Here is a 25,142-nt window from a genome sequence, read left to right as displayed (position 1 = left end):
TTTTTCTTTTTCAGTTCAAAACTCCTCGCACGTTTGGTTTTCCATTTCACAACTCCCTTCAGTTTTCATTTTTCCACCTTTTTTATGTCGTTCTTCCGTTTTCGTTCTCCCAAGAGTCATGCTCATTGATATTGTACACCCACCATTTTCGCTATCCCCCTCTGCGTATCAGAGCAGTGATATTGAAAAGTGAAAACCCCCATCGAAGTGAGCTCTAGCGAGACCGAGAAAAATCGTGGGAGAGGAGAGGGCGAGATCGCGAGGGAGAGAGAGAGAGAGATCGAAAATGGTGACCGGAGCAGAGGGAAAATCGTGAGAGGAACTGGGTGGAGCTCGAGGCCGAGAAGATGGTGGCATCCCTGAAGCCCCATTGCCTCTCCCATTAATCAGTATTTGAATATGTTCCGTTCACGGATCAATTCGTGCACGAGGGGCTCAGCAAGGAGAGGTACGGAGCAGGTGTGATGGATCTGGAGCATTACATGAACAGTCCCGTCCCTGTAACCTAGAGGAAAGATGGGACCAAAATTCGTGCACCGAATCAGTCACGAATTGTGAATGAGGAAGAACCAATGCTCATGTTGTTGCAGGAATGGAACCTTTTCGGTTCAATGTTGTGTTCATCTTACATTGCTACGAAGCTGAAGCTAATGCTTGCGAGGATGTGTTTCTGAATCAAGTTTCATTGCAGCAAGCTGAATCTCAGCTCCTCTAATGTGATGACTTCTCCGTCGTTTTATTTGTGAGGCAGTGTGCCTATGATGAATCAATGAGGCTTGATGAGCTCGAGGGCGGTCTTCAGGTAACTGACTTTGATTGAACCTATTTTATCTGGATTTTCATAGGATTATTTTGTGTTTCAGTTCTTCTTTATGGGGTTTCAAAATCTAATCAATTTTTGTTCATGCTCATGCTTTGACAGGTAATTTTCCCATTTTTCCTCATATCATTTCAATTTGTTACTGCCATTGATATATTAATAACGTAGTTGTGGTGGTTTTCCATCTTCCTTGCTTTTGAATATTCGGTTGATTTTAGAGGTGAGGTAGTGTACTACTTCTTTTTGTCCAGTCTGACAGGGTTTGTAGCTTCTCTTCTACTTTGAGTGATGCAGGCCTCCCATTTGAAACACAAATGAAATACTTGATTTTGCTGGCATTAGCCTACCATTTGATCTATTGCTGTTGTAATTGGAAACTCTTCTTTGATGTTACTTTAACTCTTATTTGATGTTACTTTACTATGAGCTAATAGTTAGCAGAACGACCATGATTCCTTGAGATAACTATTTTGATGCCCACTCGGAAGGGAGAGATATCATGTGGTATTGCTTTCCCAGTCTGATTACTTTTACCATTTTCCATGTATATTCGGTTCTGGCTGCATGGATGTCTTTGCCTTACTTTTTACATGGGAGCAAATTAGTGTTAGTGGTCCTTGCTTTTTCCCCAGCTTTCTTATGGTTTGGGTGTTTTGTCATTTCTTAGTTCTCCATTTTTTCAGGTTCTACGTGCTTCTTAACCTAATGAAGCAATGACACATTGGAGAGAATCGCAGAATACACCTCGGAACTTAAGTAGTGAAGGCAGGCGAGGTGAGTTACTCTACAGACAGTGGTTACTTGCTTGAATTGATTTCAAAGTTCAATAAAAAAAAACTGTAATTTGGTGTCAGCATCTTTCTTCATTCGATTATCCACACCCATTACTTTTAGTGAACTATTTAGCTTAGAATCGGTCTTTAGTGGCTGAGTTATCATCATATCTCATAGTTTTATAACATTTTAAAATGAGTGTTTAGCAGTGGAAGCTCATCTACATGTGACATCTGTGTTGAATTTTGACTACAATACTTCCTTCTCCCTGATTAGTTCTTATTTTTTGTCTGCCATGTTCATACTTTATATGCCATAATGTCCTGTTAGTTGTGTTATAATTTAGCTTTTATATTTGGCTATTTTTTCTCTCACTGTCAATCATTCTTGCTGTTGTGCTCCACCTAAATAATTGGTGTAGAATGAGAGGCAAATTGTATACATATTTTGGCAACTTGGAGGGCAATTTAATAGATTTTATATAAGCATTCGTAATATTATTTCTCTGCGTTTTTTTCATTCTCTCTATGCTGCACATCAGTGACATCACCTTTTTTCATCGACTCAAATCTCGAACGTGTGTGTTTTTATCTTAGAGCAACTTCATCTATCTAATGTTTGTTCTTCCTTTCCGTTTTACATCCAGCGTCGTTTCGCAGCCCTAGGGTGGAAATTAAAGTTCTGCTTCTGAGAGACTAAATTTGAGGAACTTTGTAGTAAGCTACAAAACCTTTGCCATCCCTTTTCTCCAATTAATACTGATCTGATCCTTCTTCATGTGGTTATAGTAAGATTTGACATGTTCTTCATCCCAAACTCATTTCAATTTATTTATTTATTTTTTGGTCATTTGAACTGATTCCGCAGGCTACCTTCTGTCTTCACACTGCGGCATCTTCTTCCCTTTTCTCGGAATCTCACCGGTCATGTTCTATTATGTTCCAAAGGTAAGCACTTGCACCACTTTTCTATTTGCTTTCCCTTTAAAGGAGTACTTTTTTCTTCATTTTTTTGCAGTTTCAAATCTTCGATTTGGTTACAAACATGTTGTACTTCTTGAACTAAATAATCCATAATTTAGTTCAGCCTTCATTTTGAACTTTTTGAGTATCTCTTTCCCTCGTGAAAACTTTATTTTCTATCTTTTAACTGATCTGCATCCCTTTTCTACTTGGTAAATAAAAAGAATTATAGGTGCTTCTTTTTGTTTCCCCAATTTTATTGCTTCAATTTCTACCATTACTACATGATTTTTATGTGCAGGTTTATTGGCTTTCTTACACGATTTGTTGAGTGTGTCTATAAAAAAAGTAGTTTCATGTATTGTTATTTCTAATAATTAGCGGCTTTGGGCTTATGGTTCTTTCACTCTGCAGTGATGAATTGATGCGGGCCAAATTGAAAAGTAATGAGCTCCAAATGCCGGATCCAGATTTTCAGGTGATATTTTTGTCTCAAAATTTTGCCTACTGAGGGAATGCTTGCATTCTTTAGTTTCGTGTATACAATAGAAGGAAGATCGCACATATTGAATGTAAAGATGGCAATGTGACTGAAGTTATATTATTTAGGGGAAAAGCTAACTACAAAAGGGAATAGTCCTTCCACTGTAGACTGGCATGAAAAAGGCCCGTTTAGTTACCCAAGGAATGCTGAAAACTGGCTGATTTATGTTAGATATTTAGAGCACTGAAAAGTAATAGGTGTGTTAAATTTGTGTTTTGCGTAAGAAAGACAATGTTGAAGTGTTTCCACAAATTCTTTATATCCATGTGATCAAGTTCATATTGAAATAATGTCATAGTGGTTAATTTGTTAAAAAAATAATTAGCATTACTATTCAGTTTTAAGTGAAAATATGTCCGAAATGACTTGATCATTTAATTTGTACAGGGTCATAAAAATGGCTAGGTGCACTACCATTTTCAATCTTAATTTTTCCCTCTCCCTTTTGATGTTAAACCCATTTCCTTTTTATTTAGGAAGGATGACTTGCTACATCAAAATAGTTAGAGAGCAGTTTTTTAGCTCTTTATCATGTGCTGAAGTTATATAGCATTTACTGTGATTCTGAAAGTGAAGCCTACATGTCTATCTCTTTACCACTTTAAATTTCAAATTTTTTTGTGCTGCTGATGATTCTGTTATTGACTCTTCAACTTTTCTTTTCTCTCTATCTCTTTAAATTTCAATTATTTTCCTCATCTCTTTCCAGTTTCCTCGAGTACAAAACTCTTTGGTCAACTGGCCTCTTATTCTCTTATTCCCAAGTCTGTAGAACCATTGACCACATTTTGATTTGCTTATAAGTGAACTAGTGGGATCCTGGTGGTGTAGACAAATAAGTGAACTACAATCCAAAATTGAGGAGCTGGGTGACAAAGTGGAGGAATTCAATCAGTCCAAGTTCCTGCTTAAGATGATACATCTGGAGAAGTCTCTGGACAAAATCGAGCATCTCGATGATAGTTTGCAGTTTCTTCATTCAAGAGGTTTGACTTTCATGTCCTTTTCTTTTCCAGTTTGAAGGTGCGAAAAACACTAGAAAGGGGGGGTTTGAATAGAGTTTTTGATAAACGTTTCCCTTTTTGAAGTTTTGGCAAACTTAAAGATAAGAACTAGGTGCAAAAGAATATAAGAGGGAGCACGCAAGTATTTTATCCTGGTTCACTTGAGATAAAAGCTCAAGCTAATCCAGTCCACCCGTGAAGGTGATTTCTTCCTTCTTCTGATGAAGGCAATCCACTAATCAGGTAAATGTTACAACTGCACTTGAAACCTACAAGTGACTAACAATACACTAACTTAGCTCACACTAAGATTCACTCTCTTAGTCTTCTCTAGGATCCGATCAACCTTGATCTCCTAAAGGTAAACTAAACAACTGTTTAAGAAAGTATTGTTTACAAAGAGATTGCTTCTAAAAAGCTTGTAGTAAACACAATGAATTCAAGATGAAAGAATGCTTAGAAAGTTTGAATATAGCTTGCGCGTATGAGATTCTTCCAACCACATCTTTCAATCTTCAGCCTCTATTTATACTCCAAGGATTAGGGTTTGAACGCTGCATGGGAATGCTACCGTTGGAGGGGCAGATCTGGGATTTCCAGCTTCTGTTGTGGCTGAGAAAGTTAGGTTAGGTCGTCAGGATAGTACAACTGCTTTTGTACTTTGGATAGTGACTTGACCTTTACCCTTGTAGGCTTCTGATCAGAGGAAAGCTTCGTGTTGGAACTTGTGAAGCTTGTTGATCAGAGTCAGAGGGAAGCATGGATCCTCTGACCGTTGTATCTTCTGATTCTGAACTCAGAGCGAAGTACTTGGTCTTCAGAGCCATTCTGCTTCTGGACTTCAGAGTCTCCACTTTTCAGCTTCTGGATCTTCAGAGTCTTCTACACCATCAGAACATCTGAACCTTCAGAGTGTCTGGGTTGTCAGAACATCTGGATCATCAGAACTTCAAGTGAGCTGAGTCCTTATCAGAGCTTGATTTACTTCAGATCTTCTGAAGCTTTTCTACTGTTCAGATTGAACATAGAGATTAAGAAAGCGTTGCTAGGATCACTCTTTAAGCACAGTGCTTCTGATTTGTGTGAGTTTGTGTTAAGGTCAGAGCCTGTTAAGAGCGCACTCAGAAAACACGTTATAGTACCATAATTGTTCATACTAAAAGGTTAACTTGTAATCATCAAAACATAGAGTTGTACTACTAGATCAAAACTTGATCTTACACAGTTAAGTTTTAGCTTATAAGAAACGTTACTTGGATTGATTATGTCCAAATTTTGAAACTAAACATACACTAAGAAGACATAGTTTAGTACTAGTTGTGACTATTTAGTTGGATGATTTTTCAGTTGGAGGGTTTAGTATATAATTTAGTGGTTACATATTAGTGCTTAGCAGCCATGGAATTTGAGTGAGACATGGAAGTGGATAATAAATAAACGTCAATTACCAAATTAAATTGTCTTCACTAATTGTATAATAGTTATAGAATTTGGATTATTTAACATGGAATTTACATACAACTTTAAAGTGGATAATAATGATAAAAAATTAACCAAAATATTAAGCTAAGCTTTATCTTGAATTTAATGGTCTAATGATAGAGAGATAGATGTGCATCACTAACGCATTTGATGTCATGTGGTCAAGTGGTATGATTTCAGATGAAACATACAAGCTTTTGAACCTGCTATGTGATTCTTAGTCACTCATGCACCCATCACACTCATGTGAAAATATTACTGAAATTGCTCATAAAGAACTTGGCAATATAGATCCATACATCATCTTTACTCCTGCTTGTCATGCTAATGTTAGTCAGTCAAGTCAGCCAGTGAAAAGAAAGCATGTGAGTGGACACTTCTTGCCATACAACATTGAATTTAATTTCTTATGGTCTTAAGGAGCCCATTATTGCTGACTGTTGATGATTTTCTTATGTCTCATGGTGCAGTATATGTATATATTTTCCAAAACATATGGTACTGTGAGTGAATGCTATAAATAGCCTATAGTTGTTTCCTGTTGAAGCCAATGTTCTGTATCAAACTTCCTCTATATCCTATTTGTGTCTGACTATGTTTATCATAAGACATTCGTTAGTTTTTGGTTTAAATTCGGACATAAAAATCACGAAATTAAACCCAAAAATATAGATTGTGACATATTTCAAATGATAAGAATTTTTCAGCATGCTACAATGTGTCTGAATTTTGAGATATTTATAGTGCATATCCTTATTGATTTGTCATGTCATGTAACAGAGATTTGGTAGACTCGGTGCTGGGTATGATCCTTGCACAGCGGAGCACTCCACTATATACTTCAATCTACCTGAGGTCCAAAGGATTCTTCATGTTAATCCAAATCATAAGCCTGCTAAGTGAAAGGCCTGCAGGTAATGCTCATTATAGAAACGCTTGAAAGTATAGTTATTGCGATACATTCTTAATTCATTGCTGGAAAAGGTCAAACAACAAAAATTTTGAAACTAAAATTTCAAGAATCCTTGCAACTAAATCATTTGATAATTGGTAGCATATTTAGAGATTGTAGTCACAACATTATAAAGTGAATTATTGTACTTCCTTCTATTTCTCTCCATGTTTGCATATGTTTCCTTTCCTTCACCAAATTTGCAGAGATTAGAATCCACTTATTCATTACAGTGTAGTGAATAAGAATTCTTGATGAACCACTCTTAACAAATTTTGTTGGCTTGGCTGATTCTGGCAGGAGGAATATTCTAATGCTTTGGAAGTGATTTATCCATTAATATGGGCTATATGGAAGCGAGGTTATAGGAAGGTGTTTCATAACAAACACTGGAGGTGGCTCGGTCCAATATTTTTAGGCCGAATAGATTTGATTTTATATGGAGGGATTATCATGGTGAAGTACCTTGCTGCAATTCCTTATTCAACGCAAATGTGGGATATCTGTTTAACGCTCTAGAAAAAAAAATTATCCAGTTTAGTTCAAAAAATAAGTGTCAATGCATACATTAATTTTACCAAAGAATAATCATGTTTAAAGAGATTAATTTTTATGCACCGACGATGTAAAAAGTTTTACACCATCATTCAATCACAACCTTCCATTTTCTATTTTAGAAATTATTAAATTCAAAATTAATTGTGAGATAACAAAATGGAGGGATGTGATTAAATGATGGTGTAAAACTTGTTTACACCGTCGGTGCATAGAAATTAATCTCAATGTTTAAGAGATTAATTTCTATGCACCGACAGTGTAAAAAGTTTTACACCATCATTCAATCACAACCTTCCATTTTCTATTTTAGATATTATTAAACTTAAGTAATATGTTTCACAAGGATGTGTTAATAATTATTGAAATAAATTTAATAATACATTTAAAATATTTTTTTTACATTTATTGAAATCAACACCTTGACAACTATAATAATTTAATTTTTTTCTAAAATTTCAATTATAATTAATCCTTGACCGTGTAACACACAAGTCAAATAAAATAAATGCAAAATTTAGGGAAACAAAGAAAAAAATACAAAAAAATATAATTATTATGCTTCTTCAACATGAAAACAAACACATTCATCGCAAAAGAAAAAAACTTTTTACGTAGTTTTAAATTAATTTTATTTTTCAATTCTTAAACTTTCTTTACATGTTTTGAAAATTTTCACACAAAAAACTAAAAAGAATATCCATGTAGTGCACGGGTCCCAATCATTAAAGAAGGTGGAGTTATATTTTTTAAAAACAAGTGTTTTCACATGACCAATTATATGTACTATTCTCTAGAGTCGCGCACCGTAAAGGATTAAAAATCTTCATTTACGATAGTGATGACATTAATTCTTATAGTACTTCAAATGTAATTCGCAAATAAGTATTTCATAATATCATATGAAGAAGATCTTTTTATAGGAAATGTGCAACAATACACTCTCAGTTTTATTCTCGATGTAATTATTCCAATTATAAGAAAAATATTCGGTGGCTATTTTTAGCACATACATATTACTTCAACTCCCTGTAATAAACTATTTAATAGATATAAAAAATAGCAACTCAAATATAATAAAAACAATTACAAAAATAAAAGATAAAAACAAAATAGCAACTCATGAAAACAAAAACAAACATTAGCACAAAAAACATACACATTCATGATTTTAAATATCTAAAATAAAATAATTTATTTCAATCCATAAAATTTCTTTAAAAAACACATATATTTAAAAAAAAATACACACACAAAACAAAAATGAATAACCCACGTGCATCGCACGGGTAAAAGTACTAGTATTAGTAAAGCAGACTTGAAAAAATAGTGTCATTACAATTAATTACATTCACTTGAAAATAGTCTCATTGCAATTAATTACATTCACTTGAAAAAATAGCATGATTGCAATTAAACACATTCAGTTATTTTTGTATGTAGTAGCACAACACCTACGGGCAGAAGGTATCTGAAGAAAAGTTGCAGTTACACTTGAAAATAATATCATTGCAATTGTTACATTCACTTGAAAAAATAGCATCATTACAATTAAAACACATTCAGTTACATTTTGTATACAGCACCACAAAGATTGCAACTAAATACATTCAGTCTTGAAAAAATAGTCTTGAAAAAGTTGCACAAGTTGCAATTAAAATTAACATTACGTTACACTTGAAAATAACACAATGCAATTGTTACATTCACTTGAAAAAATAAAATCATTGCAATTAAAGACATTCAGTTACATTTTGTATGCAGCACCACAAAGATGAAAATAAAATTAAAAACGGTAGAAATTGGCAATGTCAAGAACCTATCCATCTACCAACATTAAATTCAAAAAATGCAATGTATTACACTAAATCAGGCCCTACTCCATATCTCTATATAAACAAACCACTCACACTCAAATCATGCATATCTTAGACTCCAGCATCCTACAGGAAAAGAATGGCAACTGTCACAAGCTATTTCAACAAGTATGTCATGTTCCATCACATTAGCAAATTTAAAAACTTTTTATTTTTTCTATTACTCATTTCTTATTTATTTGTTTCAGGAGAAAGGTCATCAACAACAACAAAAAAACTCACATTCCTTAGTGAATTATCTTCCACTGCAGATGATTGGAAAATAAAAGTGCGGGTTTCACGGATATGGGACACTCTGAATATGATTGCATAATTCCCCACCATGTTTTTGAATTTGTCAATTTTGAAGATTTGCCAAATCAATATGGCAAAGATGTGCTGACAGGTAAGTTTTTGAATTTTGTTTTACTAAGTTGTTTAAATTACTATTAAGCAAGTATATTTGATTCAAATTAATTAATTTTATCATTCTCCATTGGCAGATGTTATTGGAGTTATCACCAAACTAGGTTCAAATGAAGAGAAAACAACTCCTCAAGGTCGAGTTGATACTGTGACTCTTCATTTAAAAGAAATTAGGTACCAAAAAAAAACCTTTCTTTCAAATGTCACATCTACAACTATTATGCACTTAAATATATACTCAATAAGGGAAAATTATTTCCTAACCTATTTTACTTTTTCTTTTTCTTAGGGGAAACAATGTCAGATTCACAATATGGGATGATTATGTTAAACTATTTGAGCAAAACATGAAAGAAAGTGGATCTAATGCTTCTGAACCCAAAGTTGTTATTTTGACATCAACAAGAGTCAAGGAATTTCGAGGTATATTATTTTATCATTTTTGGAAATATGTTAATGAACTCAAGTTTAAGATATGCTAAGTTCAAACAAAGTTATGATTTTGTTCACAGGTGAAATTTCTATTTCTACATCAAGATCTACACAAATTTATGTCAATATAGACATACCTGAATCAAATGAGCTCATACAATCATTCAAGTAAGAAATTTGTAATATTTAACATGCATATAACACTTAAATTTACATTTAGTGGCATATATTCAATTATATATTATATAATAAATACAGAGATTCAGGGGAAATTCATAAAGTTGCAACTTCAGAAATTACAAAGTCCCCCATGCTTGATATGGATAAAAAGAAGAGTATATCTGAGTTTTTTGTAAAGGAGACTTGAGTTTTTTGCATTAAATACATTATTAAAACTCAAGTGTTGCATATTAAAAGCATCAAAACAAAAAAATTGTAATAAATATATTAAACAATAATTAAATTAAAATTGAAAAAAATATATTGTCAAAAACTATTAAACTATTTACATTAAATAACAACATTCATAAAAAGCTCTATAGTACCTATCTCTCAGTGAATCCAGCAAGATTTATTGATAGCAGACTTAAGTGGAACATGCCAAAAGCTCCATACAAAGACAAACCGAAGAATCGTGGATTGAAACAGGTTTGGAGAAAAAAGGAAAATATGATGCGTGAAGGGAAAGGAAAAACGCGACAAGTTTGGAGAGTCAAGGCAAAGCCTAAAAGTGCAGAACCTGAAATACAGATGAAACCAGAGGTGGTGGTCCTGAATAAAAATATGTCCAGACTTGTGTCAGTAATTACTCCAGAAGTATTATGTTGTGATGATATTAAGCTTTGGCTCAATCAAAATGGCTTCTCAAACTTTCTGGTAAAACGATTTGGCGCCAAGGAGAAAATACTAGAATTTGTTACACTAGAGGAGAGACAGAGATTCATGGAGACATTTGAAGGAAAAGAAATTCTATTCCTTTCATTGAAGCCAATGGAATTAGCACAACAACCCAGAGATTACTTAATCTGGATAAAGATTTGGAAAATTCCTATTGGTCTTTGGTCAGTAGATTTCATTTCAAAGATAGCATCTAGAATGGGTTCAGTGGTGTGTATTGACGAGACAACGAGGAAGGGACTGAGATATGATGTAGCTAGAGCCTTAATAACAGTCCCTGATCCCATCGTAGAGAACCAGATCATCCCAATCACAGTTGGATCAGTGGAGACTAATGTGCTTGTGGAAATTGATTATATATGTGATGAAAACATTTTTCAAGCCACTGATTTGGATGATTTGGATGACAGGGATGATGTTGATAATGAAAGCAGCGATCAGGGGTTGATGAAACAGGGAGGCCGGAATACGCTTCGCCGGCAGTGGATTCCGGTAGCGTGGGGGACACCGGAAGAATACGAGAAGTCGAGCAGTCCATGGGTTTGATCGAGGCCAATGATGAGCAAGCTCTCGTGAGCAGCGAAATGGCCGACAAGAGATTTGAATTGACTAATGGTGATAGGGCCTGCCGTTTAATTTGGTCGGTGAATAATGATCAGATGATATTGTTTAATTGGGAGATTAATGGGAGGTGTGCCAACTCATTCATTAACCAAATAAGGATTAATATCCCAACGGCGTTTTTCAACTTTCTTGTCTATGGCTGCAATTTACCATTTCGCCCCCTGGAGGTGTGGCGCCCAGGCCCACTAGAACTTGGGTTAAACTCTTGGAAGGTAGTCCAATATGAACAACACGCCAACAAGGGGAACGGTGTCGTATTGCTAGATATTGAAGACACCTCTTTCGACAGCAGCGCCTGCAATACAGATTGTGAGGAGAGCGCTTCCAAAGCTTGTGAGGATTGTGCCCAGAACGAAGAGTACCCAGCCCATGGTGATGAAGAAGAAATATTGAAGAAAACAAAACAGGGCATTAGCAGAGCGTCCAAGCTTAAATCCCTGGAGAATTTGGTAACTGAATGCGCAAGACCAGGATACATAAAACAGAAGAGGAGTAGAAAACCTAAAGCAATTGTTGGGCCATCGATTCTCAGAGAGATTTCGGAGGGATCAGGAAGAGTTGATCCCAATTTTGTCAAGTTACAAGAGTCTGCTACAAGAGAAGGAGCAAGTCCTTATCTCACGAGGGCAACTAAGGCATGGCTACTGGGAAAATCAGTGGGTCTCTCCTATCCTGGAAGTGATGAGGAGGCAATTCGAGGGTTAGCCGAAGAATTAGCTGAAGATCAAGCCATTCCTCTTTCAATCTAGTATAATGGACAGGTCAAGGAGATGGAGCTCCTGGAACGAGATGGTCAAGGAGATGGAACTCAGTGGGGAGTTCCAGTTTCAGTTCCTTTGCTCTTTGTTGTGGCATCTTCTGGTTTTTTATGGAAAACCGATTGAGGGGTAATTTATCTCAGTGAAATTATTGCCTTAAGGTCAGAGGTTTTGGTATATCCTATTTGTTGAGATGAGAGGCAGGATGATTATTTTGTTGGTTCAAATGGCTTCAGTGTTCTAAGACACACTAGCAAGATGGATGATTATAGCTGCGGTTGTCATTGGCCGTGGAAAATTCTGGTTATTTGTACTATATGTCAGAGGATAGGATCTTGTAGGAAGAGTGATATATTGAGAGGCCTTGTCCAGTTGGCATCTTGTGTTCTTTTTTTTGTCATGCTTATCTCTCTGGGCATGAAGGAGTATTATTGGTATAGGATTTTAATAGGTTGCGTGGAGGTGCTGAATGTTTGGCGAAAGTCATTATGCTGCAAGGTGGAAAGTCATGTCTAAATTAGCTCTATTGATATTGAGTTGAGGCTTAATTCATTGCTATGGAAATCTGTCATGTGAAGAAGCTTGCAGGCTGAATTACAAAAGGATGCTCACTTGGATGCAACCGGCCAAAGTTTCATCTCCAGGAAGTGTAAGAACTAAGAATAGATGCTAGTCTGGCACTTTTATGGCATTCACTTTCTCATGGAATATAAGCTGATTTGGAATTACCTTAGCTTTGCAATTTGAGATTTATATCTGACATTTGGTGTTAAAGTTCACAGTAGCTAAAGCCATGATTCGTTAGTGGTTGGTATTAATGCTTCATTGTCATGTTAGATGGGTTCTATTGTGCTGCTACTGTCAGTGGAGGGAGGTTGCTTGCCATCAATTGTTTTAGTGTCTATTTTGGGTTTTCGCTCATGATTGAGTAATCTTTTTCCTCTCTAGGGTTTTTCCCATTGAGTTTTTTCTGGGAAGGTTTTAACGAGGCTCTCTCATGAGTCGCTGTTTAGCCCAAAATAGCACCCGGGGCTTGTAGGGCTTTTAGCTTATGTGGTTGGCAGGGGTTTTATTCTTGTTTTGATCTTCATATATCTACATGAGAGGATTGTTCTCATGACTCATTTCAATAATCTATATAACTTTCTTTGCTCTCAAAAAAAAAAACAACATTCATAAAATTAAAATTTACTTGAGTTTTGTATTTCACAAAAAAAAATTTCGTAAACAAAATATATTATTGAATGATAAAAAACATGAGAACAAGCCATCTCATGATATGGGTCAAAACCAAACCAAATACAAAAAAAGCATGTCATATCTCAACTTCTAATGTACTGTATTTCACAAATGTTAAAAATTAAATTCAATAAAAAAATAATATTTATTAACAAAAATTTAGATAAAATAGTTTTAAAATTAAAAACCTATTTATATGTAAATGAGACTTGAGTTTTACATTAAATACATTAAACCATAAAACTCTCATACCTTTGTAATAATAAATTAAAAAATAATTAAAAACTGAAAAAATTGTATTGTCAAAAAATATTCAACCCTACATTAATTAATAACATTCATCAACTTAAAATTTACTTTAAGAAAAAACACTAAAATTATCTTAAATTTTTCATTTGACAGATATTAAAAATTAAAAATATTTAATAACAAATAGTATGGATCAAATATTTTAAAATTGAAAAATGCAGCTAAAAGATGTTTAATTACTCGAGGAAGCATAATAGAGAAAAATAATAATAGTCAAAGATGAATAAATGTTGTTGTGAGAGGTCTGATCTATCCACTTAACGTGGTCGTAGAGCCTTAAGGGATTAGTCTCATGACTGTCGGATGTGAGAAAACATTCGCAAACCAAATAAGTTGAAAAAACTAAATTCATAAGATAATATTTTAGGCAATTTTTTGTCAAAGGCTATTTAAGTTATCACTTAAATTATTATAATTCAAAAAGTTAAAATTAATTTATTCTTCTTGGTCTTTACATGTCATAGTGAATGACTTTCGAGATAAAAAGTATAAAAAATGATATCAAAACTTATTTCATGACATTAAACACTTATTATTTAACATTTTTTACGTCATTTAAATATTTTAAATAAACTTAATAATTTTTCATATTATGGAATAAATGAAAATTATAATTGTTAAAATTATTTCTATGCTAATAAATAAATTTGAATAATATTAATTATTTATACAAAAATAATTATACTAATATTTATTGAAATGTCTTAACACAAATTTTTTATATATTTATAATAAAAAAATATTTTTATTTTTATTTAGTTAAACTATAATAATTTTTAAATAATGTTAAAAAATATTGTAAGTAAATCCGTGCAACGCACGCGTATAATATCTAGTATATATATAAAGCACACTTGAACCATTGTATTAATTACATTAGTAAAGATTGCATACTCATGATATTAAATGTGTGAAAAGCTTTGTATCAAACACTCATGTTATTAGTTGTATCTTATTTATTTTTTTATTTTTAAAGATACATTAAGCAATGAAGTTCAACAAAAGGCTATTCCACTTAGTATTTTGTAACAGCTTCCATAACTTGCATTATGTAAAAAATACTATTTAATATATCAAAAAAAGCTACTAAAATATATGTAAAGCTCATACATTAAGCAATAACATTGAATAAAGGCTATTCAACTTTGTAACAGCTTCCATGTCCAACATTATGAAAAAAAAAAGGCTATCAAAAGGTCGTAACCTGCATTATGTAAAAGAAAGCTATTAAAAGAACACATTTTTAAAACACATGATGTGAACGGTGAACCATTTGGTAACAACTTTAGTAACTAAGGCTATTCAACTTAGTAATTAACCTTCATTATACAATCATGTGGCAGTACTGTTACTTTAGAAACTGATTAAAATGTTTAATGTTTAAAGACTATTTAGCTATCTGCATTAAATTGCCTCTATAGTATATCTCTATATAAATAAATCACCCACACGTACACTTAACTCATACATATATTTTAGACTCCAACAACCGGTGAGGAAAAAATGACAACTTAGTTAATCTCAAAACTGCTTTTTTTTCTTTTTCAAATTACACATTTGTTGTTTCTTTGTTACAGGAAAAAGATCATCAACAATAACAAAGAACACACATTTCTTAACGATCTATCCTACACTGCTGATGATTAGAAAATAAGAGTACGAATTTCACAAATACTAGTGTTTTTACCCGTGCGCTGCACGGCGAAAATCGATTCTGAATTTCTTACGTTATTAACAGCATCGTTTCGACAATGAAAATAAAAATTTAAGATTTGAACTACAACATATATGTTTTGTTGAACATAAAATTCAATTGAACCAAACTGAAACAAACAATTTAAATAAAATCTCAATTGAATCCGACAAAAGACCAATATTACAGCAATATAATTCAGCAATAAGAAGGTTCAATTACAGTATCCCAGTTGTTGCTTGTTCTCCCTCATTGAATTAAAATCCATTGTACCTGCAACAATTTGGAAAATGATTAACAAAGATAAAGAAAAAAATAGGATGCTAATTACGATGCGCAAGATACAAAGAATTTTAAAATCTAAGTTACCAAATATAACCATTCATATGTTTTGGAATACTTTTTCGTACACGACATTCCGAGTGCAATTAGAGACTACCACTTTGTCATTCACAATAAGTATCTTCAACCCTTTTCTAGATTTAACTCTCGATAGGGCTACATATAACTAACCGTGCGTGAAAACAGACTTAGGAAGATATAATCCAACATGGAATAAAGATTGAATGGAAGGCCAGTGTCAGAAGGAGTTAAGCTCAATCTAGGAATATAAACCGGTTTACCTGATTTTGTACCTGATAGAGCGGTAGCAACAATAATATACGACGTCAAAGCAGTAACCATCAATCTAGTGCCATTACACAATCCAGCAGACTGATCTAAATTTCGAATCAACATGAGAGGAACCCCAACTTTTAATACAATTCGGTGGTTTGGAATACCAGAGCATTTAACATCATTTAGGAATTTAGAAGTGAACCATTCTGCATCTATATCAGAATCTTCATCTGATCTACACGGAGTATCATAACTCAAATATTTTGTTTCCTCTCCAGGAATCATAGACAGCATGAAGTTGTTAACCTCTTCAATACTTTCAAGAGTAGGTGCAAGGAGTGCTCTTTGTTCAAAATATGCATGGTTTTTCAAATTAGCAACAACATCGGGATAAGTAAAATTTACTAATTCAAGTAAAGGATTATTAGACTCCCTTACCAACAAATCAGAGGGAATCTCTATATTAGAATCATCGTCACCGATTGGCTTAACTGTTCCATCCCTTACTTGAAGAAGTCAATCAGCAAATTCTTTGATTTCCATAGATGAAGAAGAGGAAGCAGCATGTTGTAATATCATGTTGATAGTTAACTTCATTACTTTACAATACTTCCATAGGTAGAATGAATTCACAGCAGAAGAAATGATGTCAGATCTACTTCCTTTCAAAATGACTGGAAGAATCTGCCTAAAGTCTCCCCCCACAACAACTACTTGTCCTCCAAAATGTTTATCATGGCCAAAAGTTGCTTGCGTATTCATATTGTCATTTAAAGTTATGTCTAGAGCTTCAAAACAGTGATTGTTCAGCATTGGGGCTTCATCCCAAATAATAAGACTCGCTTTTTGAAGCATCTCAGCTTTAGGAGAACCTTGTCGGACATTACATGTAGATATTTCGTGAATTGAAATAGGAAAAGAAAATCTAGAGTGGGCAGTTCTACCTCCAGGTAATAATAATGAACCTTATCTAGAACCTAGTGTTTTTGCGTGTGCGCTGCACCGTGAAGTTTACTATTATATTTGACGCATCAATAAATATTTTGATTATAAACAACTTAAGATACTAAAAATGAAAGAACAATCATAATAAAGATATAGATATTGAAAAAACATAAATTCGGACACTTAGAGTGTTATATACTCATAAACCGATTTAACCAATATAAATATTTTCAAAAAAAGAAAAAGAAATTAATTAGTCAAAACCTTCAGTTCTGCACATGGGTCGTATAAATGATTTTTTGCCTTGAAGATGTAAATACATATATTTCAATCTATTACGTTTGGGACTTACAAAGTGAAATCAAAATACATAGATATATATAATTTATCCTAAATTTATTTAAAAAATATTAACAATGCACTTAAATTATTTAAAAATAAAATTTCGATGCAAACAAAAATAATTTGAAAATGAACTTTTATATTAGCTTTAACATGAAAGTGTTTTCAAGTAGAATGTTCTTACCCGTGCATGATGGATTTTACTCTTATTATTTATGGGGCGTTTGGTAGATGTGCATCTCGAAATATTTCCGGGAATGTGAGGTTGGGAATATAACATTCTCATGTTTGGTAGAAGTTTTAAATTTTTTATTTTCGGGTATGAAAGATTCTCATGTAAAGTAAGTAAATTACACATGATTTTTGAAATTCCATTCTCATCTCAAAGAAGGGGAGATTACATTCTCATGGGAATGGAAGTTATTTTTCACTATCTCTCTCTTCCACTACTTATTTTATATTTTTATATTTTTTCTATCAAATGATTTTGAAAAACATTTCCGGGAATAACTTATACTAACCAAACACATTTTCATTTTACCCGGAAATGACTTTACTGGTAATGAGATTCCTGGGAAACAACATTTCTGGGAATATTTTTGTAAAACTTGTAACAAACACCCTCTTAGGCATGTACCAATACAACGATTCAAAACAAAATTATATACTAAAATTAATATTTGCAAATATTTTAACTGCTAGAATTAATAGAAAAAAAAAAGATGAGCATTCAACAAAACAAAACCACAGCCAATATCACACAACCCGCAAAATTTCACACAACTTTTATATATATATATATATATATATATATTTACTTAGTTATAATTGTATATATTTATTCATAAAATAATTTTATTTAATGTTATATTTTTATTTATCATTAGTTATAATCTAATATTTTTATCAATGCTCGTTCACCAATTTTAAACAAACAATACAAATAATAACATATTATCTATTATTAAAAAATAATACTCCCTATGTCCTCATTTATAAGTCACATTTTAAGAGATTTTTTGGCTCAAAATATAAGTCCCTTTATAATACCAATGACAATTTTTTACTCTTTTACCAAACTTACCCTCATTATTTAATATGAAAGAGATAGTGTCATTTTGAAAAACTCTTAAATTGGAGAGAGAAATTCATGGGTAATTTAGGAAAGTTAATAAAACTTTTTACAAATTTATTGCACATAACTACATTTCTTAATCCTAGAGAATTAGGTAAAAATGACTTATAATAGGGGACGGAGGGAGTAGCTTTGAAGTGCAAATTTCTTCTAAAAATTAAATGTAGTCGATTGGAAAATGTTCATTCATGTGCTTTGTATTTTTATTACATAATTTTGTATCCTAAGTTACATATAACCATTTTAAAATTTTTAATACCCGCACAACATGGTTTCACTCTTTATAATTTTTTTAATTGCTTTATTAATGAATTTAAGCTGAAGAGGGGGGGGGCGAGTTTTGTAAAAGAATACAGGGAGACATCGAAACGGTGAAGAGAGACAAAGAGCGAGAGAGGTTTAAGGGGAAAGAGAGGAGGAGAAGAGAGGGTTGTGCAGAAGGATATGTGAGGAACAAAATGAGAATCCGATAAAAGCTTGTTTGAAGGATTGAAACTTAAAAGTGGTGCAGATTCTCAATGAATGTTATGCATGGTTGAAGCATTAATGGTCTGCACATGGTAAATAAAAATATTTTGAATTTAAAATTCAAAATTTCTAAAAAGAGAAGATGAAAAGAACAAACTGAGGTTTTCTATTTTTATTACGTAACTTTGCATCCCAAGTTACATATAATCATTTTAAAAATTGTAATACCCGTAGAACACGTTTTCAATCTTATAATTTTTTTAAATTGTTTTACTAATGAATTTAGTAAAGCCGAAGTAGCGGGTTTTGTGAAAGAATGCAGTGAGATGGTGAACGTTATGCATAGTGAAAGCATTAATTGTCTCCACATGGCAAATAGAAATATTTTGAATTTTGAATTCAAAATTTCTAAAGGGAGAATACGATAGAACATACTGATGCAAATTTAATGAGAAAGATAGTGAGAGAGAGTTGGTGAGAGAAGAGAAGAGAGACTAAGACTGAATAAAATAATGAAAAATATTAGAAAGGGGACAGGTGGGAAATGATGATTGAACAAAATAATGGCATAAAAGGAGGTAGTACACCTCAGCTAACATATTTAATTCTCAATATTCAATCAATCTTCAGAGCATAAAGCTTACATATAAAATTGCGTTGTTGAAGCAACTATAACTTAATAAAGTACTTAAAGAAAGCAAAAACTCATACAAAAGTATTTTTCTATTTATTTTAACTTGAAAGCATTTTCATGTAAAATGTTACTCTCTGTGGGAGTTTTCTACCTTGTAAATTCAACTTTTTTTTTATAAGCAAAAAAAATTGAAAGTAGACTAATATATATACTCTTTTAACATGACATCAAGTTGTAAAGTGAATAACTTGATATAGAATTTAATGTTAATGAACATTTGTAATTCTTAGCTAGAACTGATCACTGTGAAATTAATTAGCCAAAATCTTCAGTTTTGCACATGCGTATAAATGATTTTTGTCTTGAAGATGTATATTTGGATCTATTAAGTTGGAGACTTACAAAGTGAAACCAAAATACAAAGAATATATAACTACTCATAAATTTATTTTAAAATTATGAACATTGCACTTAAAAAGTTCCTTTCCCTTGAGAGCTTTTAACCTTGTACTTTAAACATAAATAATATAAATTATGTAGGTATTAGAATCTTCTAATCTTCACACAACATATTTTCATCATTAAATTAACATACTTTTATACAAATTTAATTATAAATTATTTTTTAAAATTATGAAGAAGACTAAAAGTATATTAGAATTTAGTTTTGACATAATATTATTGTCATTGAAAATATTCCTCCTAGAAAAAGACTAAAATATCCAATTGTTATGTAATGATCTCATATCAAATTCTCATATTTCTTATGACAGAACACATACAGTAATCAATAAATGTCTGCTTCATCTTAACTCCAGTTGAGGTTTATTTCAAAAAAAAATTTAAAAATACAAAAAAAAACTCAAAAAATGTACGAATTTTTTTCCAAGCCATGTTTTCCTCCAATACCATCATTGCACTGCCTCCCATGACCCATATTCTAACTATTTGATCAAAGAGGCCTTTTCGTATGTCATATTTCCCCCAATTTCATTCAAATGACACATCCATATTTCCATACTAAATTACTTAAATAACAAAATAAAAGGATAGTAATTTTTCTGCGCAAACATAAAATTATTGTGAGGGGAATTGGCCCATGATATAGCACCTAAAAACATCACCCAGTTTCTGTTTCAAATGTTGTCTAAAATAATAATAAGAAGAACATGAAGGTAAAAGTAGACATGGACATCCTCATTGCCATTGCTTGAAGTAGATTTTTCGGTATATTATTTAGATGCTAAATCTTCACAATGTAGATTGACAATGGAAGTCTTCTCCAACAGCCAAATATCTTTGATGCTGAACAAAAGGTAAAGAAAAAATTGAAATCACATATCACCATTTTAACAGAAACAAAACAAAGCAGAAAAATAAACATGAACTCTATTTGTGAAGCTTATGGTGAAAGTCTTAGTGAAAGCTCCATGTAGAAGGATTGATTCTGGTGAATGAATCCATTATTTTCTCTTTGTTGTCCTGCACAATTAAACTTGTTGGTACTAACAGAGAATTTCTCAGCAAAAGATCAGGAATCATCTCTTTAAAATTAGAAACAAACAGGGTTATAGGGACCAAAGAGAGAAAAAAGCAATATTAAGCTTTGAATTCATGCTATTTTATTGGGAGTCCATAACTAAACAATATAGAGACTTTATGAAGGTAGGATGTACAATGAAGACATTGCGTGGGCATATATTAGGGACACCACTCTAACACATACATGAACAGCTAAACAACAAAACAACTAAAACAATATAAACTCATTCTTCAAATTAAAAACACATGTATTGAACTCATTTTTCAAGACAATATCTCCCGCAGATATAGGGCATTAGAAAAGAAGGCATGACCCAGAAAACTCCTCAAGATAAGACCCAAATTGAAAGCTATATCAGTTAACTATGGTTGAAATTGATTTTGAATGGCAACACATTTAAAAAAAACAATGCCATCTAAACTAAGTTTTCACTTATCCAAATAGAACTGCTCCCGCAGTCTCTGCATTCAAAGCCACAGAAAAAATCAAGATTAGTGTAATCAATTGAACAACTTACTTCTTGCACATGATCAATCCAAAGGAAATATTGCAATACATATTCAGATTTCAATAACAAAATCTGAATGCAGCAGAGAAGAAAATTAACAGCTAACTTCTTGTAGATGATCAATCTAAAGGAAATCCTACAATGCAGATTAGAAATTTCAATAACAATAAACTGCACCTAGATCTTTCTTCAATCACAAAGAGGGGATAATAAAAGAATTATTCCAAATGATCCTTGGTAGAATAGAAGTAAAAAAGAAAAAAAAAGACATTAGCCTGGAACCTCACTTAATTTTCAAGATAAACTGTTCCAGAGAACCAAATGAAGCCAAAAACATGGTAAATTAAGGTCAATAGTCCTCACTTAGTTTCTAATATACGTGGATTCCACTAACTCTGAGATTGAATGTGAGAGCAAAATGCACCAGGTGATGACACCTCAGCATTGGGTTCTCATAACCCTTGCTCTTTTAATATATGTATTGATTGATTAATAAGATGAAATTCTTGAAATTTACCCGTGACTGTATCCCTTCAATGCCTGCTCTTGAAATTCTTGAAAAATGATCCTTTCCTTCCAACCACTCAATGGATAATAACTTGTTTGTAGTACCTTCATGGGTTTTCACAACAGGAATGGTAGACACTACATGACTTCTACCAACCATTCTGCATTTCCTTTAATACCAATGCATCCTGCAAAATTTCAAAAGAAACTTCATTCAGGTTAGTACTTTGTTATGTTATATTTCACTCCCCATAACAGATATAACACAAACCACACTGAAAATTTGCTTCCTCTTTCTTCTCTTCTCAGTTATTAGGTTCCTCTTGTTTCTTCTCATTAGCTTTCTAATAAAAGTCACATAATAATGAAAAGATCTTCTCCTTACTTATTATAGGAATGTCAATCTTGATAGTACTGTGAGATCCAACTTGCTATGATTTGGACCTTTTTTTCCTTGCATCTTTGAGTCACTTTGGATCTTCCTTAGTTGAGTACCTTAGATTTGTATGATGAATCTCTGTAGTACACAGAACACCCAAATAATTATAAATAGAGAGAAACAGGACAAAGAGAAAACAAATTATATTTTAATAATTTGTCCACTAACCTTCTTTTGCAACTATAGCGACTAAAGTTTTTGACATATTCTTCAACATCCTGTAGGAAATATTCAATGAAATGATATTAGTGATAATAATTCGGGTGGGGGCAATGAGGGGATAAAAGAAAAATTAGAGATGTTAATATGCTATAACCTCCACCTCTCCAAGGGTCTCTTAAACCATTGTAGAAGATAATGTTGCTTGCAGACCTTTTCATAATATGTTGATGAATCAGGGGTTAAACCATCTATAACTTGAAACCACCTATGTATCTAAAATGCCACCAAAAGATTCCAACCAAAAAAAAATTATGTCATGGAGGTAGGAAATTAATCTGTTGCCGGACTCATATCCATATAAACCTGAGACATTTAGCGGACCATCATAAATAAAAGGTAGGAAATATGACACAGGTCTAATCTGTTTAATCCATTCCTTTAGATCAGAGACAAAGTAAGAGAAGCTAAGTGGAAATATTCAAAATTAAAATTAGTGATAAAACCTACCAAAATTTCAAACTAATATATCAATAAAAGTACCCAGATTTAAAAGACCACCAATTGTTAATGGTTCTCATTATAAAATTAGCAACAATCATTAACTTATAATTTACACACTCACAAACCTGCAAATGGTTAACCCATCTATGATAGCCACCTTCTGATGAACAACTTTGCGCTTGATCTGATTCATATAAGAAATCCATTAAAAATCAGTAAGGATTTAAGGAGGGAAGAAGAATATGGGAATGGAGAGTGGAAGATGGTTAAAGAACTTACCTTGTAGTCGCAGATGGAAAGAAATGGTGGTGAAACTGTTTCAGATGTAACAAAAAAAATCAGTAATCGAAATGGGGAGTTGTGAAGGGGAAGGAGAGCAGATGAACAAAAGGAGAAAGCATAACCTCTCTTTACAACCTATTCAGATCAGAATGAAAACAAAAAATCAGAACCCAAAATAAAAGATGGTAACTTGGAAAGATAAGGATGAAGAAAGAGCATAGTCAGGGGGATGCTACTGCCGTAATGGCAGTCCCATAACTCTTGCTCTCGCTTTAATCTGGAGCTTTCGGTCAGAAACTAATCAAGAATCAAGAGCACTACACATTGGAACTAAAACCGTTCGTGAAGAATGAGAAATTTCACAAATAAGAATCATATCTTTAGAATCGCGAATCATGAATCAGACTGATTTTTAGAAATAATATTAAGTGTAATTGAAACAAAACAGTTTCATGAATCACATACATGACCACTCGAACAAAAAAATCAAAACATGAAATTTATAATCCAGGGATTTAGCACAGCAAAATGTTAACAGTTATAGAAACAAATGGAAAATCTATCTATTCTCCAATAACAGAAGAAGAAATCAAAAAATTACCTGACATTTAGGCATATGAGAGGAAGAGAGAGAAAGAGGAACTCTCTGGTGCTTTCTAGAGAGTTTATTAGCAGCGTGAACCTTCTTATCACATTTCCAACATAGCGCCGCCTCATCAGCACAACACAGAACCTTCGCCTCCACACCTGAATCTTGATCCTCCATAAAATTGATCCTCTTAGCTATGGAAAATGATCAAATTCACAGAGAGAAGAAGAAGATGATGGAGAGATAGAATTTAGAGGAAACGCGCATTGAACACACCAGAGACCAAAACAGAGGAAGGAGGGTGTCGTGGTGTGCAAACGAAGGTTCTAGTTACCAGTAAGACGTCTATGGTACCATCATCTCTGTGTCCCAATCAAGGGGAGAGCAAGGCAGCTGCTACAGAAATGAAATTGACGCCAGTCGAAGCCCTCACAGAAACCTTGACACCCTACCGACCCCAAACTAACGGGCTCTGGGTAGAGGGATAGGAAAGTTGGAACCTTTGAGACAGGGAAGAGAAGGTTCTGGAGCAAGGAAAATGGAGAGAGGATGCAGGCTTTGAATAGGATGGAATTGAAAGAGTAACGGAAGCCACTCGATTGGCCAATGAAACGGTAGCCATCTCTGGAATGGGAACGTCTGTGGGTGGTGATTCTCAATATTTTGAAAAGAGAAAAGAAATGGAAATTAAGGTTAATTGCACATAGAAAATAGATATAATTTATTCCTTAATATAAAAATAGGGAATGGAGAAGGGACGGTTAAGCCAATCAAATCAATGGAGGCTTAAGAATTTGAAATTTTTCAGATAATAAGGAAGTATGGTTCAGATTTATAAATGTGAAATAATAATATGAGAAAGGGGAGTAAAAAGAGAGAGAGAGAAAAGTAATGGTAATTAAGAAAAACAATAACAAAGAACACACATTTCTTAACGATCTATCCTACACTGCTGATGATTAGAAAATAAGAGTACGAATTTCACAAATATGGTAATTTACTACTTTATATTCTACATTGTCTTTTCTAAACAATTTTTTCATTCAATTGAATCATACATATATCATCATTTCTATATCTATATGACACAAAGTAGTAACAAAGTGTGAACCGCATACATTTCTATACTGCAATAAACAAAT

At 33.0% G+C, this 25,142-nt stretch overlaps 2 protein-coding genes across 9 annotated transcripts; both read right to left on the bottom strand.

Annotated features, from left to right (window-relative positions):
- Nucleotides 1–15,443: 15,443 nt before the first annotated feature.
- On the bottom strand, nt 15,444–16,758 carry LOC130747878 (uncharacterized). The gene is made up of 4 exons (XM_057600935.1): nt 16,551–16,758; nt 15,951–16,436; nt 15,550–15,600; nt 15,444–15,457 (listed from the first exon to the last, which is right to left on the bottom strand). The coding sequence occupies exons 1-4, from the start codon at nt 16,756–16,758 to the stop codon at nt 15,444–15,446; spliced, it is 759 nt and encodes a 252-aa protein (XP_057456918.1).
- A 3,699-nt stretch (nt 16,759–20,457) lies between these two features.
- On the bottom strand, nt 20,458–24,718 carry LOC130719123 (uncharacterized). Of its 8 annotated transcripts, none has more exons than XM_057569770.1 (8): nt 24,277–24,712; nt 24,013–24,194; nt 23,409–23,443; nt 23,255–23,313; nt 22,783–22,901; nt 22,635–22,684; nt 22,413–22,544; nt 20,458–22,215 (listed from the first exon to the last, which is right to left on the bottom strand). In XM_057569770.1, the coding sequence occupies exons 2-7, from the start codon at nt 24,126–24,128 to the stop codon at nt 22,495–22,497; spliced, it is 429 nt and encodes a 142-aa protein (XP_057425753.1). In that variant the 5' UTR covers nt 24,129–24,194; nt 24,277–24,712; the 3' UTR covers nt 20,458–22,215; nt 22,413–22,494. The 8 variants fall into 8 exon arrangements, 6 of the variants coding, with proteins under 6 accessions (XP_057425753.1, XP_057425747.1, XP_057425764.1 ...); XM_057569764.1 differs by having other exon boundaries at nt 24,013–24,164; XM_057569781.1 differs by having other exon boundaries at nt 24,335–24,712.
- Between the last annotated feature and the right edge of the window lie 424 nt (nt 24,719–25,142).

This window comes from Lotus japonicus, chromosome 1 (assembly GCF_012489685.1).
Source record: "Lotus japonicus ecotype B-129 chromosome 1, LjGifu_v1.2".
NCBI lineage: Eukaryota > Viridiplantae > Streptophyta > Magnoliopsida > Fabales > Fabaceae > Lotus > Lotus japonicus.
This window is presented reverse-complemented; position numbering and strand designations above follow the sequence as displayed.